This window comes from Apteryx mantelli, chromosome 2, assembly GCF_036417845.1.
Source record: "Apteryx mantelli isolate bAptMan1 chromosome 2, bAptMan1.hap1, whole genome shotgun sequence".
NCBI lineage: Eukaryota > Metazoa > Chordata > Aves > Apterygiformes > Apterygidae > Apteryx > Apteryx mantelli.
The window spans coordinates 100,455,037-100,471,095 of NC_089979.1; the positions used below are offsets into that span (position 1 = coordinate 100,455,037).

General features: G+C 38.7%; 1 protein-coding gene across 1 annotated transcript in view; it reads left to right on the forward strand.

Moving 5' to 3' along the window:
- The window catches only part of EPB41L4B (erythrocyte membrane protein band 4.1 like 4B), a 180,192-nt gene that overhangs the window by 84,828 nt on the left and 79,305 nt on the right, over window positions 1-16,059 (forward strand). Inside the window, exons 7-15 of the mRNA XM_067291164.1 lie at window positions 2,002-2,122; window positions 2,644-2,731; window positions 3,670-3,758; window positions 4,086-4,155; window positions 4,328-4,497; window positions 4,601-4,710; window positions 6,583-6,613; window positions 7,372-7,405; window positions 8,485-8,552. Coding sequence (XP_067147265.1) covers window positions 2,002-2,122; window positions 2,644-2,731; window positions 3,670-3,758; window positions 4,086-4,155; window positions 4,328-4,497; window positions 4,601-4,710; window positions 6,583-6,613; window positions 7,372-7,405; window positions 8,485-8,552 — 781 coding nt within the window. The remainder of the gene's footprint in view (window positions 1-2,001; window positions 2,123-2,643; window positions 2,732-3,669; window positions 3,759-4,085; window positions 4,156-4,327; window positions 4,498-4,600; window positions 4,711-6,582; window positions 6,614-7,371; window positions 7,406-8,484; window positions 8,553-16,059) is intronic.

Below are 16,059 nucleotides of genomic sequence, written 5' to 3' on the forward strand. Positions count from 1 at the left end.
AAAGGGGGAGGGAGACATACTAAAGCATGATATTCCATGATAAAATTCCGAGGGAAGAGATGGCACCCTGCTGTGCCCTGGTGTGAAGAGCATCCGTCCTGCTGAGCCATTTGAGGATCTTTATTCCACCAGGAATACTAGTGACTAAGACACTAGTGAGAGCATGTTCCTACTGACCCTGCAGTTCCCTCCTCTTTTTTTACCCTTCTACCCTTTGGAGGAAGCTGGTGTGAATATTGCTAGCTCTTACTTCCAAGACCCATTTCTTAGAGCTTTACAGATCAAAATAGTCACATAGTTTATTGCCTGAAAGTGAATAAACAGTCAGTGCAGGTATTGAGAAACAAGGGTGATATTTTTCTTGTAACTAATACTTTTTGCCTTACCTCTTCTATGTACTTTTGTCCTCCGTGCTCATGATTCTTTGGAACAGTAGCTCTCATCTTTACCCATCTTCTTTATAGCATAGCCAGCTTTCATTCTCTGTTCTCTTTCATTATCTCTCCTCTCTGAGTAGAGAAATCTCCTGTGTTTTTCCTGGATGGTTGTCAACACATCAAACTTCAGATTCTTACTTTTTCTGCTTGGGTTATTCTGGCTAATGTGTTTGCTGTAGCTTCCCTCTCATGTACTGGAGATTGGTTTGCCAGTAATTCTTAGCAACATCTGTGTTAAATAGTCTTCCAACTTACATGAAAGAGCAGCACAGCTGAGATGCATCTGTTTAAGAAAAATACATTTAGATAAGAATACTGTAACTCACAATGAAAGAATACTGTTGAAGAAAAAAATGTGTGCGAGGCAGTAGCTTCAAATGAAGATCAGTGAAATCATTTTGTGCAATATCCAGTGGAATGGTAAATGTTTGTATTAAGGTCCAGTGCTCAAAAACACCTAATAGGTTTATTGGTCAACAGATTACATTATGAATGAAACTTCCTGGGTTTCCATCTATCCTACTAGGTATTTTTGAGCACTGAGTGTGAATTACTGATTTGTGTTTTCTTGAAAGGAATTTTCATTATAAATTTTTTGCAACTGTTACGTGTAAAGCTGACCTGAAGCAATAAAACCATTTTCTTTGGAAAGTTTAGTTTCCCCCTACCCTTTTCTTCACACAGGTTAAGAAACACTGGCTTACAAAGCAGAAGTTTGGAATTGAGGTGTATGTCAGGTGTATATGTGGTATTGCTGAACAGTCTGTTTGCCACTGGTGGTCTGTCTCACAGTCCTGAAGCTGTGACATTGCAGCCTCTTTGGATAGCTGAGATGTTCCAGGAGCAAAGCAAGAGACTTAGCAGGCACAAGACAATTGAAGACCTACATCAGTGAGATGCTGAACATCTCCCACTGAGCTCAGAAGAATTTGCAAGTGTTCTGCTCCTAAAAAAACTGGTTCCAGGCCCTAAGTAAATCAGCAGAAAATGCCATCTAATTTATGTTTGTGCTTCAGCATTTCTTTTCTTAAAAATTGCTTCATCTGAGTATTACAATGCTGTTAAAAAACAACAACAAAAAACACCCTATCACTGGTTCCTTGACGCTAGCTAATATCTTTGTGTTTTGACATGCGCAGTAATGTAACAAAGCAAGCAGCAGAATGGGAAATGCTTTTGGAATGAGAAGTGCAACCTCAGTGCAATGAGAGGAAGCTTCAAAGTAACCTCTTCTGAACAAATAATGCATTGAATTTTGTTTTTAGTAGGAACTTTATTTCCTTTAAATCCTATAAAATGCAGAGAAACAGCTGCAGTTCTTAACTGTTAGAATTCTGTACTATGACCTTAAAGTATTCCTGCAAATGATTTCATCTAATTTCTACTGTAAGATGTTTTGGTGTTTGGCACTTTTTTTTTTTTTTTTAACTTGCAACAGTAGCAAAAATGTGTTCTTCTAGAACATACTTTAGAAAGTTACTATCATTGTCTTGTGGAGGTTATGGAATTAAATGTTTGTGGTAATCCCATGATCTTTATGGTTTTAACTCTTTAATTGATACAGCTGAGCTGGGAGAGTGTGAACACCCTGAGCACACACCAGAACTAGTGTCTGAATTCAGGTTTGCGCCAAACCAGACAGAAGCAATGGAATTTGACATTTTTCAGAAATGGAAAGAGTGCAGGTACGGTACCTGTATGGGGGTGATGTTGTTAGCAACAGGATGTTTTCTTCTTTTCCAAAGTCAGATATGTCCACAAGAACCCCCTCAGCAAACATAAAATAGCTTTTATGTTTGTGAGTTGAGAAGTTTTCTAGGCAGTCCTTGAAAATCCCCCTCTAAGAAATGGCAAGCCTTAATCTGGGGAAGGTTGGGGATAGGGGTAGGGGCTTCCTTTTCTGTGGTTAGGTGATTTCATAACAGTCTAAGCATACAGATCCTTTCTTGTTTGTGTTGTTTTGTTCAGTGATCTCATCTTAACTGTCACTCATCCTCATTGGCAATTTCAGATCTTTTTCAGTTTTTGCCCCCTTAATTTATTTTCACTGGGAGGAAAGAGGGTAAAAACCGAAATTAAACCTGAAATTTCTTTCAGCAGTTTCATTCTTATTAAGGTTGAGGGCCTGAAGAAAAGCGTTATGGGAAGGAATTTTAAAACTGTCAAAAGTTTTGTGCTGTAAACTAAAATAAATGTTATGTTATAGGGGGAAGAGCCCAGCACAAGCTGAACTGTGCTACTTGAACAAAGCTAAATGGCTAGAAATGTATGGTGTAGATATGCACGTAGTTAAGGTAAGATCTGTGTTATACTTTGTTTTATTAATGTGGGATCAGAAAATAGTCTTGACTCAGGGAATGGCACTTAATTTAATTTATTGCCAATTTAACCTAAACTTTTAATTACTGATTTGGGTATTGAGGGGAAAGGAGAGACAATTAAACAAACACTTAGGGAAACACCTTTCCTCTTCCTTCCCTGGCTCAACTTCAGTCCAACATCTCTCCTCCCCCTTCCTAGGCTGAACTCCCCCTGTTTTCGCTGCACTTCACACGCAGTCCCTCCCAATCCCTTCAGTGCGGTGATGGGTGGCACAGGGCGTTGGGGTCATCATGTAGTGGCTTCTTGCTGTCACTCCTCATGTCTTTTCCTACTGTTCTAAGACCTACTGTCTTTTCCTCCACTGCTCTTGGCTTCTCACTGCTCTTCTGTTCCAGTGTGGGTCACCGTGGGCCGCAGTCCCTTTGGGGTGTCCCTGCTCTGATGGGGGTCACCAACAGGCTGCAGTCCCGTTGGGGCTATCCCTGTTCTTGCACAGAGCACCTCCTTCCAAAAGTGCTTCTCCAGTCATGTCCCCAGCAATGTTCCCTTCCATGTGCCTCCTCCCATGTCTCCTCACATTTTTCCTTTTCTCTCCTGCCCCTCAGCTGCTGTTGTTTCTTAAATATGTCTTGGCATGGGGGGCTATTTCCATCTGTTCTGGAGCCGGCTGAAAGGGCTGTGACCAGCCCAGGGCCTCTTCCCACAGCCTCTTCCCACACAGTGCACTCCGGCAGCCTTCTGCTACCAAAACCCTGCCAGTTATGCCTAACACTGATGTATATTCTTCTGCTCTGTAATGTTAAAAAACCACAAACTTTATAATTTAAAACATATGGATTTTGATGTACTACTGTAATAAATTTTACAACACTAATTGCATATTCATTATTGGTTCTGTGCTTGCTTGTAGGGAAGAGATGGTTGTGAATATGCTCTTGGACTGACACCAACAGGCATATTGATCTTTGAAGGAACAAACAAAATAGGTTTATTCTTTTGGTAATCTACTCTGGTTTTATAATCCCTTTTGTTGAAATGCTGAAATCTACCCTCTTTAAATGGATTCTTGACTATATCTTGTAATGTAGATTGAATATACAAGGTTAAAATAGATTTGAAGGTGAATTGGCCTGGTTAGAAGTGCCAGTCTCAAATGTGAAATATTTGTTGAAAAACAGACACAGTGCCAGGAAATTGTTTTTTTATTACAATCCTTGAAGTATTCTGGGATTGGAAATCTCTCATATATTTTTTGGGGGGAGGGGGGTTCTGGATTACAAAATGCTGGGTTTCCATTAATTTTCCATTTGCTTCCTCTATGTTTAGGCCTAAAATCACGAAAATGGACTTTAAAAAGAGCAAACTGACACTTGTTGTTGTAGAAGATGACGAACAGGTAACTTTCTTCCCTTACTTGGACCTGATCCAACAAAGTGTGGAGTGTAATTGGACTGATGAGGATACAAAGGGAACTCAGCATGCTGTTGGACCAGGCTGTTCTTTCCTTACTGTGGGCAGTAACTAATACCATGCATGCCAACTTGCAAAGCTTTTGTTTCTTCATTTAGGGCAGAGAGCAAGAGCACACATTTGTTTTCCGGTTAGACAGTGCCAAAACTTGCAAACATTTGTGGAAGTGCGCAGTGGAACACCATGCTTTCTTCAGACTGCGAGCCCCAGCAAACAGTAAATCTAGTAGATCCGACTTCATAAGGCTAGGATCACGCTTCAGATTCAGGTATTTGGTGAAGTAAAAACAAGATACCCATGTTTATACAAACCAGCAGGCAGAGCAACCAGCAAAAGGCAGTGGTTAACTTGTTTCATTTTTGTATTTTAAGTGGGCGGACAGAGTATCAAGCAACACATGGGACAAGATTACGCAGAACTAGCACATTTGAAAGAAGGCCCAGCAAGCGATATCCTTCTCGAAGGCATTCAACTTTTAAAAGTAAGTGTTTGTACATATGATCACTGTACTGGTCATGTGGCTGTCCTGTTAACTTGTATAAATATCATGTTACAACCATAAAATCTGTACCACAGTATAGGAAAAATGCAATATGTCAGACCACCTAAAAAATCAGAGCTGATGTTTTTTTTCCATCCAAGTCTGTTGTTCATATCTACTGTTTTTAAACTCTGACCATACTTATTCTGGCCCCCATGTTTGAAGATGCAGGTTCCTCTGGTTCCTTTTGTTGCTCAATTGAGGAGGGAAGAAAAGTTGTATCAAATTCAAGGAGGAAAATGTATAACATGTTCTTGGAAAAAGTGTATTTGTTATCTAGGGTGGAGCAGCATTCGAAAGTCTCACCAGCTTGCCAATCTGGCCAGACAGTTTTAGGGTTATTGAGCAGTTTCATTATTCAGTTGTTGCTACTTTGCTGACTCTGATGGCATATTGTCCCAGCTCTGAACTTAACCAGCTCTCTCTGGATGTTGAAGTATGCTGAATTTGAATGGAATGACAAGGGATTGATTTCCCTTTGTGGTTTTATCACTCTTACTTCATAACTTAAGCTGAGATTTTTATTCCTTGTAGCAAAACCTAGGAAGGAGCTTTCCAAGACACCCCTCTGAATTCTCAATTATTTGAGGCAGGAGGTGTGGCTCATGTGTGGAGCAGGGTGAGCTGGAATTCCCTTGGGACGTCCTTGCATTCCTATGCATTCCAAGAACATAAACCTCAGTTCCATGAAAAGTTCTTTGTGGTAGTACTGTGGGGGCACTTTTATCTCCTTCTCATGTAGAATGCAAGAAAAAGGGAAGCAAGTATGCATGCTTTCGGGTGGTTGTAAGCCCCCCCCTTCATATAGTATTTGTCTGTTTATTGCAGAAAAGCAAATTTATTAAATTTAAGAGGTACTGTTATGTGATACGTAAGAGTCAGTTATATGGTAGGTGTGAAAGATTTCATATGTAGAAGAATAGACTATTTTAATTATATTTTTAAAATATCAGGATCTGTCAGACCTGCATGTATACCTTGTGTCTCTGTGCTTCTGTGCAAAGACATAAAACCGTGAGGTGGGGGGAGGGGGGGGTGGAAGGGAAGAGAGAATGCGTGGCCTATGCTCCGTTTACTTCTGGCATAGCAGCCAGGCAGAGCTTGTGTTATACCCAAATGGTTAAGCTCTTCCTCTTATGACAAGTGATGTTCACTTTGTTCAAATATTGTCATATTACCTATGATCTTCTCATACTGGGAATTATAAAAGCCATCTAAAGGCTTCTTTCATGCTTGATTGTCCATTAAAAATTCAGCTCCCTCCAGAAAGTTCAACAGCATGTTCTTGCTGCTGAAGATTGCTCAGTGCCTTGCCCCCTTCCCAGTTGGTAGGCTTTTTTGCTGTCATGGTTCACTGTAATAAGACACAGGCCACTACCAACTTCAACAACACTCGGATTTCTGAAAGACGCAAAATTGCTTTGAGGGGTTATTTCTGAGGGACGCAGTACTATTGGCATGGTGGCTGCAGCAAGCTGAGGAAAGTAGTGCTCTAATTGTACAGAATTCACTCTGTCAAAAGCCCTTCCTTCCTGCTGTTTTGGGAATAATGCTCATCTGCCATCTGTGATGGTGGCACCAGGTGGGCCTTCACTCTTGCTGAAACAGAGGGAGGTTCATGGCTGCCTCATACTTCATAATCTCCCATGGGAATGCTAGAAAGCATAGGGCTGAACTTGCAGTTCTGACATATTTGTTCAAATATGCCTGAATGAGGATATACTTAAGCTGTGGTGTAACGTTCCAAATCACAATAGCTGTAAAATGACTGAACTGTTTCACATATTAAGGTTTTTTGTTTTTGTTTTTGAGCAAACAATCCTGTGAAAGCAGCACAACTGTGGTAAGTAACTGTCCAAGTTCTCTCTACCTTTCAAGTGCTGTTGTCAGGCAAAAACATTTTTGAAGACCCTGTTTCTGCATCAGGATTTGTCAACACAAATTCTCTGGTGTGGGGTGAATTGCTTCGGGATCTGTTGTTATGCAGTACCAGACTCTCCTTGGGGAACTGCCTATGAGACTTTGCTTCCATTTTTTTAATTCTTTTTTGTGTTTTGAGATCAGACTAAAACAAATCATACTTCCTTTCTGCTCTTGTTGCCATTATGCTAATTTATCTAGCTTCATAAGTGTAAAATGAAGAACAGAGTTTTGCTCCCCTCTTTTTTGCACTGTAACTGCTGTGGTGTGAATCTAGAAAAAACTATTGATACCCTTAAATATATGAAATTGGATCAGAACTTCAGTGTAATACTTCCTTGAAGAGTAGAACCCTGAGCTATATGAAACTGTGGTATGGATGTTTTTATAAGAATATTCTGGTAGTGCAGATAAACTGTTTTGGCTGTGCAATTGAGTGAAATAGGATAATCTGAATAAGAATAATGCTTCTTTAGTTCTTCAGAAATGTGTCCTCACTCACGCAACTGTCCAATTTTAGGCAGACTTGGCAGGATTCTGCCAGGAACAGATTTTCCTTTGGATAGTTATAGAATCAGGGTTTTATTTCTTCTAAGTAGTAATCAAAATGGCATTTTTTATGCATGCCTTTGGTGTTTCTCAGTGTTGATTTCATAAAAGCTATTTCTTTTCTTCTCTCAGTGTTAAAAATACTCCGGAAGTCCATAACTACCAGGTAAGCATAACAATTGTTGGGGAGAATATTTACTTAGTTTTCTTATTTTAATGGTAAATATTGCTGCTGTCTATAATCAAGACAACTGTTCTGCTCCCCTTTTCTTACTCTAGGGTGAGATTTCTGTGGTGGCTCAGAAATAAGCAGCGCCAAATTAGGAATTCAGGGGAAAGTGGAGGGACTGTAGTCCGTTGCTTCTCCCATGTTCTGAGATGCACTGCAAGCTGGGAACACTCCATTTGCCACCCTCTTTTCCGTCCTATTCTGTGAAATCACAGGTTAAACCCTTTGGGTTTGTGGATTTGATGGACCCCAGGACACTGCTCTGTGACACTTTTGTCTAGAGCAGCATCTCACATTGGAGGATCCTTGACAAACAAGTTCACTTTTGTGATTATCTCCTTGTCTCAACACTTAAGGAAATCATTGCTGGTCACATGTGATTCCTCCCCGCCCCCTTCTTAACAGCCTCCTTTACACTCCAGGGAAAACCTTACCCTGTTTTCATCTGTCCTACTAGCGATCTGTGCTACTGAGAAAGCAAGCTGTGCTTTCATCCAAACTGCATGCATTCATGAGAACTTAGTCTAAGTGTTGTGTGTGTTGTGGTGGGATTTTTTTGTTTGTTTTGTTTTGTTTTAATAAAAGCTTCACTAGGGATTTCGTTTCAGTGTTTCCTATCAAGACCTGTGGATATGAGAGAGAAATGCTGTCACCATAGATGGGTGACCTTCTGAAGACTGTTATTATAATAATAACCTTTCTCACTCTCCACCTTTGATTAAAGCTGCTGTTCTTCTGATGCTCTTTTTCTGGAATGCATTAGATATGCCAGACCTTCTCCCAAAAAGAAAAGGGATTTTTTTTTTTTTGAATTTACCCATGACTGTGCCCTAATGAGCAAGTTCATCACCAAGCAATCTCCTGCAAATGTTAAACTGAACAGGAGATAGTCTGAGACAGCGCTCCTGAGTCCAGGGCTCACAGGCAGCATGCTGCTCATGGCCCCAGAAAAATAAAAAGTTAATGGGGAGTTTTCATATGATTTCATTAACAAGGTTTAATATTTTCACTTGTAGCCACAGTATCATCCTAATATTCATCCTGCTCAGCCACACTGGCATCCACATACACCTGTAAATGTAAGGTAAGCAATCTTCACTTCATGGAAAAAATGGTTCCTTCTTTCTTTACCTTAATCTAGTGATGTGAAACTTTGGATGTATCAGGTGATTTTATGTGCATGAAAAGCAAACAAGTTAGAAATGTGTGATGTAGAGGCACCATTAAATAACTTCAGTTTAGATTTTTCTTTGGAAAGTTCTAGCCTCCTTGATAAATTTTTTCAGGTTGATTTTTAATTCAAATAATTTATTTTTTAATTAAAATTAACTTTAGTGTATTTCTGTAGGTAGTATGTTGGATGGAGAGATGTTCAATGTCTGCAATAAAATGAATTGTAATTAGATCAATATTTAATCTCCTAAAACAAAGAAGAATATCCTTTTAGGGTAAATTTAAGTTATCAGTGAACAGATTCCTGATTTGTAGCACTAGTTCTCATCTTCTATATAAGTGTGGAAAAATGTGTGAATAACATGTACGTGGAATATGTACATAGAGCAGCTTATCAAAAGATTTGCAGATAGTGTTGGTGAAATTATTCATAACATTGAGTTTTTGAGAACTAATTTACAAAAATATTCTGTATGTGCTATCATACTATCTTTCTGTGTACCTTTTTTAACAAGCATTGAGAGAAATTAAGTGAATATAAATTTTGGAAGAAATTCAGTCTAAGAAACAACATGGTGGAGTGCACAGATGGAGGCACACACCTGCTGGTGGGTTTGTGTCTGTGCGTGCACATGTGATAAAAATCAGCTTTTTTATTCTAATAAAAAAGAAACTTTTTCAGGTTGCTCAGTTTTTAAGGCAAATAATAACTGTCTTGACTGAAAAATACCGATACCCTGATCTTTATTCCCATTTTTCTTACCTTTTAATCTCTGTATTTTTATATCAGGACAAGTAGACTTTGTTCTTAGTGTAGGTGGGCTCTGGAGATGAGGCTGAGCCTAAAAGAAGAAAAGAATTTGATCTGAGTTTGACCCTGAAGGTGCAGGAAAAAGGCAAAGACATGATTGGAAATACTTATTAGGCAGAGAAGTAGACATACTTGACATGTGGTCCAAGACATGTGGTCTTGGAGTTCCTAGCATACAGCAGTAAAGCAGATATTAAAATTATGCTAGAAACAGAAGACCATTTAAATTGGATAAGTGAATGTTAATGATTTTACAAACCATATGAGGTTTTGTTGAAATTTTTCTAAAGCTTTGTGCTTGTGATACTAGTCTGTAACATTTTAAAGTTAAATAGCTTGCCTTGGAGCAGAGCGATGTTGAAATAAGCACAATCATGTATTGTAATGTGTGTAGAATACCTTTCCTCCCTAAGCCTGCCCTCTGCCACTTACCTTCCCCCCCCTCCATCCCCACACCCTGAAGATATTAAGGTCAGTGAAATATGAACAATGGCTTTTTTATAGCTAAACCTCTAAGTCTAAAAACCTACTTAAAACCTCAGTCCCGCAAGCTCAGTGGAAGAGGTGCTCAGAATTTTTGTCCCAGTCAGGTAGAGATACTTAAATGTGTAGTTAAAGTTAAAGTATCAAGTTATTGTAATGGGAATCAAAGTAGAAGAGTTGCACATGGTTAACATCTTGGATAGTTTGGTTTGAGAATGCTTACTACAGCCAGCTATGAGCTTGAGATCAAACCACAAATGTATGTAATTCTTTCCGCTGGACTTGTAAATCTAGAAAGGGTCAAGGGTTGAAATGAAAGTATTAAATGTGCAATACTATGTTATGTCTATTTTTTGGTTAAATAATTTGTGAAATAAAATGTGGAATTGTGTCTCAGTCTTCACAGCAAAATCTTTTCAGTGAAATTATTTGCTTGCAGTTGACATAGAAGTATAATCTTGTGAGAAAATTCATTCCAATTAACAGTTGTCATTATATAACTTTAGAATTCTTCACTTACATTTCCTCCAAAAAAGGTAAAATATAAACCTGGCTTTATTTCCTCCAGCATATAAAAATAGTGCCAAAAGAAAGTGCAACTTCAGTTCAGTAAAAGGAGAATCTTAAATGTTGTGATTGCCTAGATACTATTCAAAAAAAAAAAATTTTTTTTTCAAAATGACTTTAGGGTATGCTGTAGAATTGAATGAAATTAATGTCTCTAAGTACCAGTAAATAATGAACAAATGAGGAAAAACTATTTTTCCTCTTAGTACTTTTGCAAGTTTCAGTGCATAGTCATAGCAAAATACCTGTACTAGCTGTAGGCTCTAGAAGTTCGACTTAACAGAATGTGACTATATAATTTAAAGGCTGCTTCAGTGTAATTAGCTGCACCAGTGTTGAGTGAATGGCAGTATTTACAGAAGAGCAATTTTCATTCTTAGGATTGTCTGTCTTAATTTTTTTAGACCTTAGGGATATTTTTTCATGAACTCAACTTTTTTGCGTGTTAGGCTCTATTTTACTTGTTTATTGTATTCAGTTTTTCTAAAGTCTCCTGCTCCCTTTCCATCATCCCTCTGGGATTCAGGAGCAAAAAGAGAGGGGTTTTAAATTGCTGAGCTCTGATTCAGAGCCTTTGGAAATAAACAAAAAGATTCCCAGTTGCTTCAGGGGATTCTGCATCAGTCCTATAGGTCCAACACCATTTCCTTCCCTTACTGATAGCTGTCTGTCACTCCCTACACATGCTTAGCAGTTACTGGATGAACTCATGTTACTCTGTATCACTCATAAGTTTAATTCCATCTCTCACTAACCATAACTGTGCAAATGATACAGGCCACCCTATCATGATGACAGGCCATATTGGAAACCCCCCACAAGTGGAGAGGACAACAATTTACAATATATCCAAGAACAGAACCAGAAGAATTTAGGAGGAGTCCAAAGTGTGGTGTACCAAGATAAACTCATGACAACACTCTGAAAAAGTCATCTTCATTTCACCTGCCATCTTAGACGATCATTACATTCCATGGTCATTGTCTGTCTGCAGTATGTTCAGTGTATTGTGCATAATGTGTGTGTCTTTACATGTACATCCATCCTTGTTTAGGGTTTATGGACATTCTTGAGAAAAGTATTTTCCGTATTTTTGTAAGAAATCTTGAAAAACCTGTAAAAACTGATTAGAATTCTCAGTGCCTCAAGATCAGAAATACTGGGGGATTTACATTCTACCATACTTTTTCAATCTGATGTGACCATCTGCTTGCTGTTGAGGATCAGCCATGCATGTCTTAATTGTTTTTATCTTCCTGTTTCTTTTGAGTCAAATTAATAGATGAAGTTTGAGAAACTTCATTTTTTAGTTGATATGTAAACGGGAGGTTGGGGGAGGGAAATTCATAATTCAAATTGGCAATCAACATGGTTTGTGGACAAAGGACACATGCTGAGATGGTCATAGGTTTGGCTTTCTTTTATCTTTAATTTTTGTTTTCTGCAGCAAAATTAGAGGTGCTTGCCTAACTTCAAAAAAAAGTATAGAGAAAAAACACTATAACAAAATGTATAGAGTATTTCTATTACATTTTGGACTTACCAATTATATTAATAGCATCCCCCCAAACCATACCTGCTGCTATAAATTGCAAGAATGTTGAAAATCAATCCTTGCTAAAAGGGTGCTGCTGTCTTCTTGTTATTTTTAACGTGATTCTGGATGTGAACTACACAATTTCATAAAACCACCTTCTGAAAACTTTTTTCTGAGAGGATTCAAAAAAGAGTTCACAATCAGTACACTACAAGAGGAAAATGATCCAGTGAAATAGCTCTATTTTTTTAAGCTAGAATTTTGCAAAGTTGAATGTATATTTACAGACCTAGGTCTTTTAATAGGCTTGACTGATATTTTGATCACTTGCCTATCTTTTTGAATCTGGGAATCATAGTGCCATCTTCATTCATGCTTTTTGTTTTAATTTGGCCTTAACATCTGTGGTCTCTCTGAAGTTGTTGGAATCAATAAATCTTTATTTGGAATATTTTAGAATGAAGTAGTTTTTAACTTGATTTTGATAAATGTACATTTATAAATGGGTATAACCCTGAATTTTTTCAGAGCAAATTTGATGGTATATAACTTTTTGTAAAATATATTTGTTTACAAATGCTATCTTTAATATTTGTTTTAATCTTTCCTGTATGTGCTAAGTACAAATAAAAATTCTCAACCTACTGTTTATGGTGCATTATTTATTTTTGAAAGATTTGGGGGGAGGGTTGGTAGATATCATGCACTGCTGCATTTGTTCCTGTTTTCCCCTGGGATCAGTAATGCTATGTTGGATCAGCATTTTCAGTGCAGTCAGGGCGGGGGAGTTATAATACAGTAATTGTGCACTGAGGTGTGAAAGTGCCAGAATAACCCTAAGGTGGGCAGTCACAGAGGCTGACTTCAGTTTCATGAGGCTAGTCTTCCTCTCTTTCATGAACGCTGTATTTAGGGGAAGGGAGAAAGAGAAACTTTGCTGGAGCCATTGGAACAGAGCCTAATTTAGCTGCTTTGAATGTCCTCTGAAGTTCTGTGGGTTTTTTTGTTGTTTTTGGTTTTGGGTTTTTTTTGAATGCTCCTGTTAGTTTAAGTGGAGCGTTATTGCTTCATGATTCACACACCTATGCTCATAGTATAGTGTCGTCCTTGTCATATAACTGCATTTGCTTCTGTGTGGTTTGTTCTCAGTGTTCATCTTCCTCATGTGTTTTATCTGTGGCTTGGTTTATTGCTGAAGATGCACTGAATGAGTGGTCTCCCTGACAGATTTCAAGAAGAACCATCACAAGGCCTAACAGTCTTTAAATATTAAAATGCCTCATGCAGGAGGTCTGCACACAGGTGAAGACCATCTTGTGGGACTTCTCTGTTCTGCAGTTTGTGCATGTCACCTCAAGGGAAATAGATGTCTTACTGCTTCTCTGGAGAAGAAGCTCATGCACTTTCCACTCCCCTCTTACTTTTTCGTTCTGCATCCTCCTTGCTGTCTGCAGATATCTGTATCAGCAATGTCACCGAGTGATCAGCTAGGTAAGAACAGATCAATTTCTCTGTCTTTCCTTGCTCTGATCATAGTTGGCTTCTAGTAACAAATTGGGCTGGGATGCGGTTGGGAAAAGGGAGCACTTTTTTACCTGTTTCTGCTCTAAACCCAGTGTTGGCTCTGGCTCATGCAGCTTACATCACCTGAACAACCATGGGTATGGATACCCCTGCAGTGAACTTGGTAGTACAAATAACTTGCTTTAAATGTAAAAGCTTACTTTTTTTTTTCCTAAAATTAGCACTCTCGTTATTTACAAAGTATAGATTTTAAAAAATGACTGCTATGGGCCTTGTGATGTTAGAAATGCAATTTGGTTTTTGAAGCAAGGCAGAACACTTCACAGCTGAAAACCAATTTACATAGGGAGAAGGGGAAAGAGGGGAAAGATGGGAAACATTTGGTTAATTCAGGTGTTAAATGTAGTGCCTTCTGTTGAAATATAAAATACTGAGAAAGTTCTGCCTGATACAAGTCAATACTACATCTCTAGATTCACGCTGCTGCGGAAAGCCACTGATAGTTTATAGATGCACAAACTCAGTACAGAGCCTTACTAGCGCCGCTATGTAAGCGTTTTTACAATTGTGTTGAATTATTTTAACTAGGAGTTTCCCATGAGGAAATGCCACACTATTTTCACTTTCTCTAAAAGAACATGTTATACAACTATTGTATAGTCATAGAAATCAACCCATTTTGTATGTATTCTACATATACACGGAAGTTGCTTTAAAAGAAAACTTTGCACACTGCCTGAAGGAAGTATCACTTTCTCAATCAATGGAGTATGTTCTTAGTGCCCATTGAACTGTTTGTGCAAACTTTCCCCACCCAGTTCTGAAGTCTGTTCATTGTATAAGTCTAAAATCTTCTTTTTACAAGTCTAGCATACACTTAGAAACTCTTCTGGAGTCTGATTACAGGTGATAAACACTATCTTTGCTTCAACTAAGAGACTTTTGGGGGGGCAGGTATGAGTACAGTGCCAGGCATCCAAGCAATTACATTGTTTTGAAGTCCAGTGTATAATAGACTGCATTCTTCCATGCGCTGGAGAATTGCTTGATACATCTTGGCTGAGGGTATCTTCTGATCCTCTCTCTGTATGCCTTCCCCCAGCTGTTTAAAAAGCTGGAAACCAGTTCTTCCTCAGCATAGCTCAGAGTTGGCTCTCTCCTTTGTGTACTCTGTTTTGCAATGGGGTTATTTCTGGACAGTAATAATTCTCTAATCCTGTATCCCCTCCCCAGGAACTGGTGGGAGAATTGCATAGCTGGCAATACCACATCTGTAACCTGGAATGAAATACATCACTCTTGAGCCCCAGCCAGGCCCTGGCATGCAGACTAATGACTAATATTACAGATAGTGTTGTCACTTTCAGTGAATTATTTTAGCATGGGCTTTTTCTTTAAATATTGGTTTTCAGCTACTTGTACTGTAGCTGATGTGAGTCACAGGCAAGTGAACAGAGGGAGCATTTTTTGTAATGCATTTCTAAAGCTGGCTATCTGGGTTTGCACACTTAAGGAAAAGAATCGAGTCTTTCCGAAACATTTATCAGTGAAACAATATGCAGTTTGACCAAAAACCAGGATTGCTTTCTCACATTGTAGACACAAACAAAGCATATATTATGACTTTGTGAAGTAAAATGTCCCATCTTTTTCCCTCATTCTGAATGAGTGCTGAAGAAAGTCTTCAGCCTGCAGAAGAGATAATGTTAGAGTTTGCAAGAAATTTTGAAAATGGATCTCCTACTGCTGACAAGGAGTGAGTTGGGGCACTTCCTAAGACTGGAAAAAATGGAGATAAATATATTGCTTGCTTCTCAGGTGTCAAAGCTGGCTAGATGAGACCTTCTGAGTGGAAGGAGCAAGACAGGTCAATGCCTCAATCATCTGTTTTCAAAGGAAATTGTCTACCAATCATTCCAGCTTGTATATCAAGCAGACAGGCTACTACTACCTAGCTTGAAGGAGAGAAGTTTCAACACACATCCATCCAACGTGACATACCAGATCTCTGGAAAGACTGTTGATGTTCTTCAAAGCAATAAGTGTTTTTTCCCTTACTCTGGCAAAGGAGAGCTGAGGAGAACAGTATCACAGGAGAGTGCTGTCACTGCAGGCCTAAACAAACATTGCTCATGGTAGCCAATGAGAGTGTTCCACCCAGAGCTGCTACAGATTGACTAGCATTAACGGTTGGAAATAGGAACTAAATTTTTTTAATCTTGGACTGTATGTGTTATACTTTGAAAAGGGACTGATCCCACAGGATGCTAGCTTATTTGTTAAGACTGTTCTAGCCAAGAATCTTCTTAGAGAGTCATCTTGAACTAAAATTTCACTGGTTAAGTGTCTGTATCTTAACCACACTTGTGCTATGCTATGAGGATCAAGATTTTGAATCATTTCAGAAAGAATTTTTTTGTACTTTACAGTCAAGTTGCAAGTGCTTGGAAAAAGGCGGTGCTATTATGCATGCTCCTAGGTGAAGGGCCCACAGGG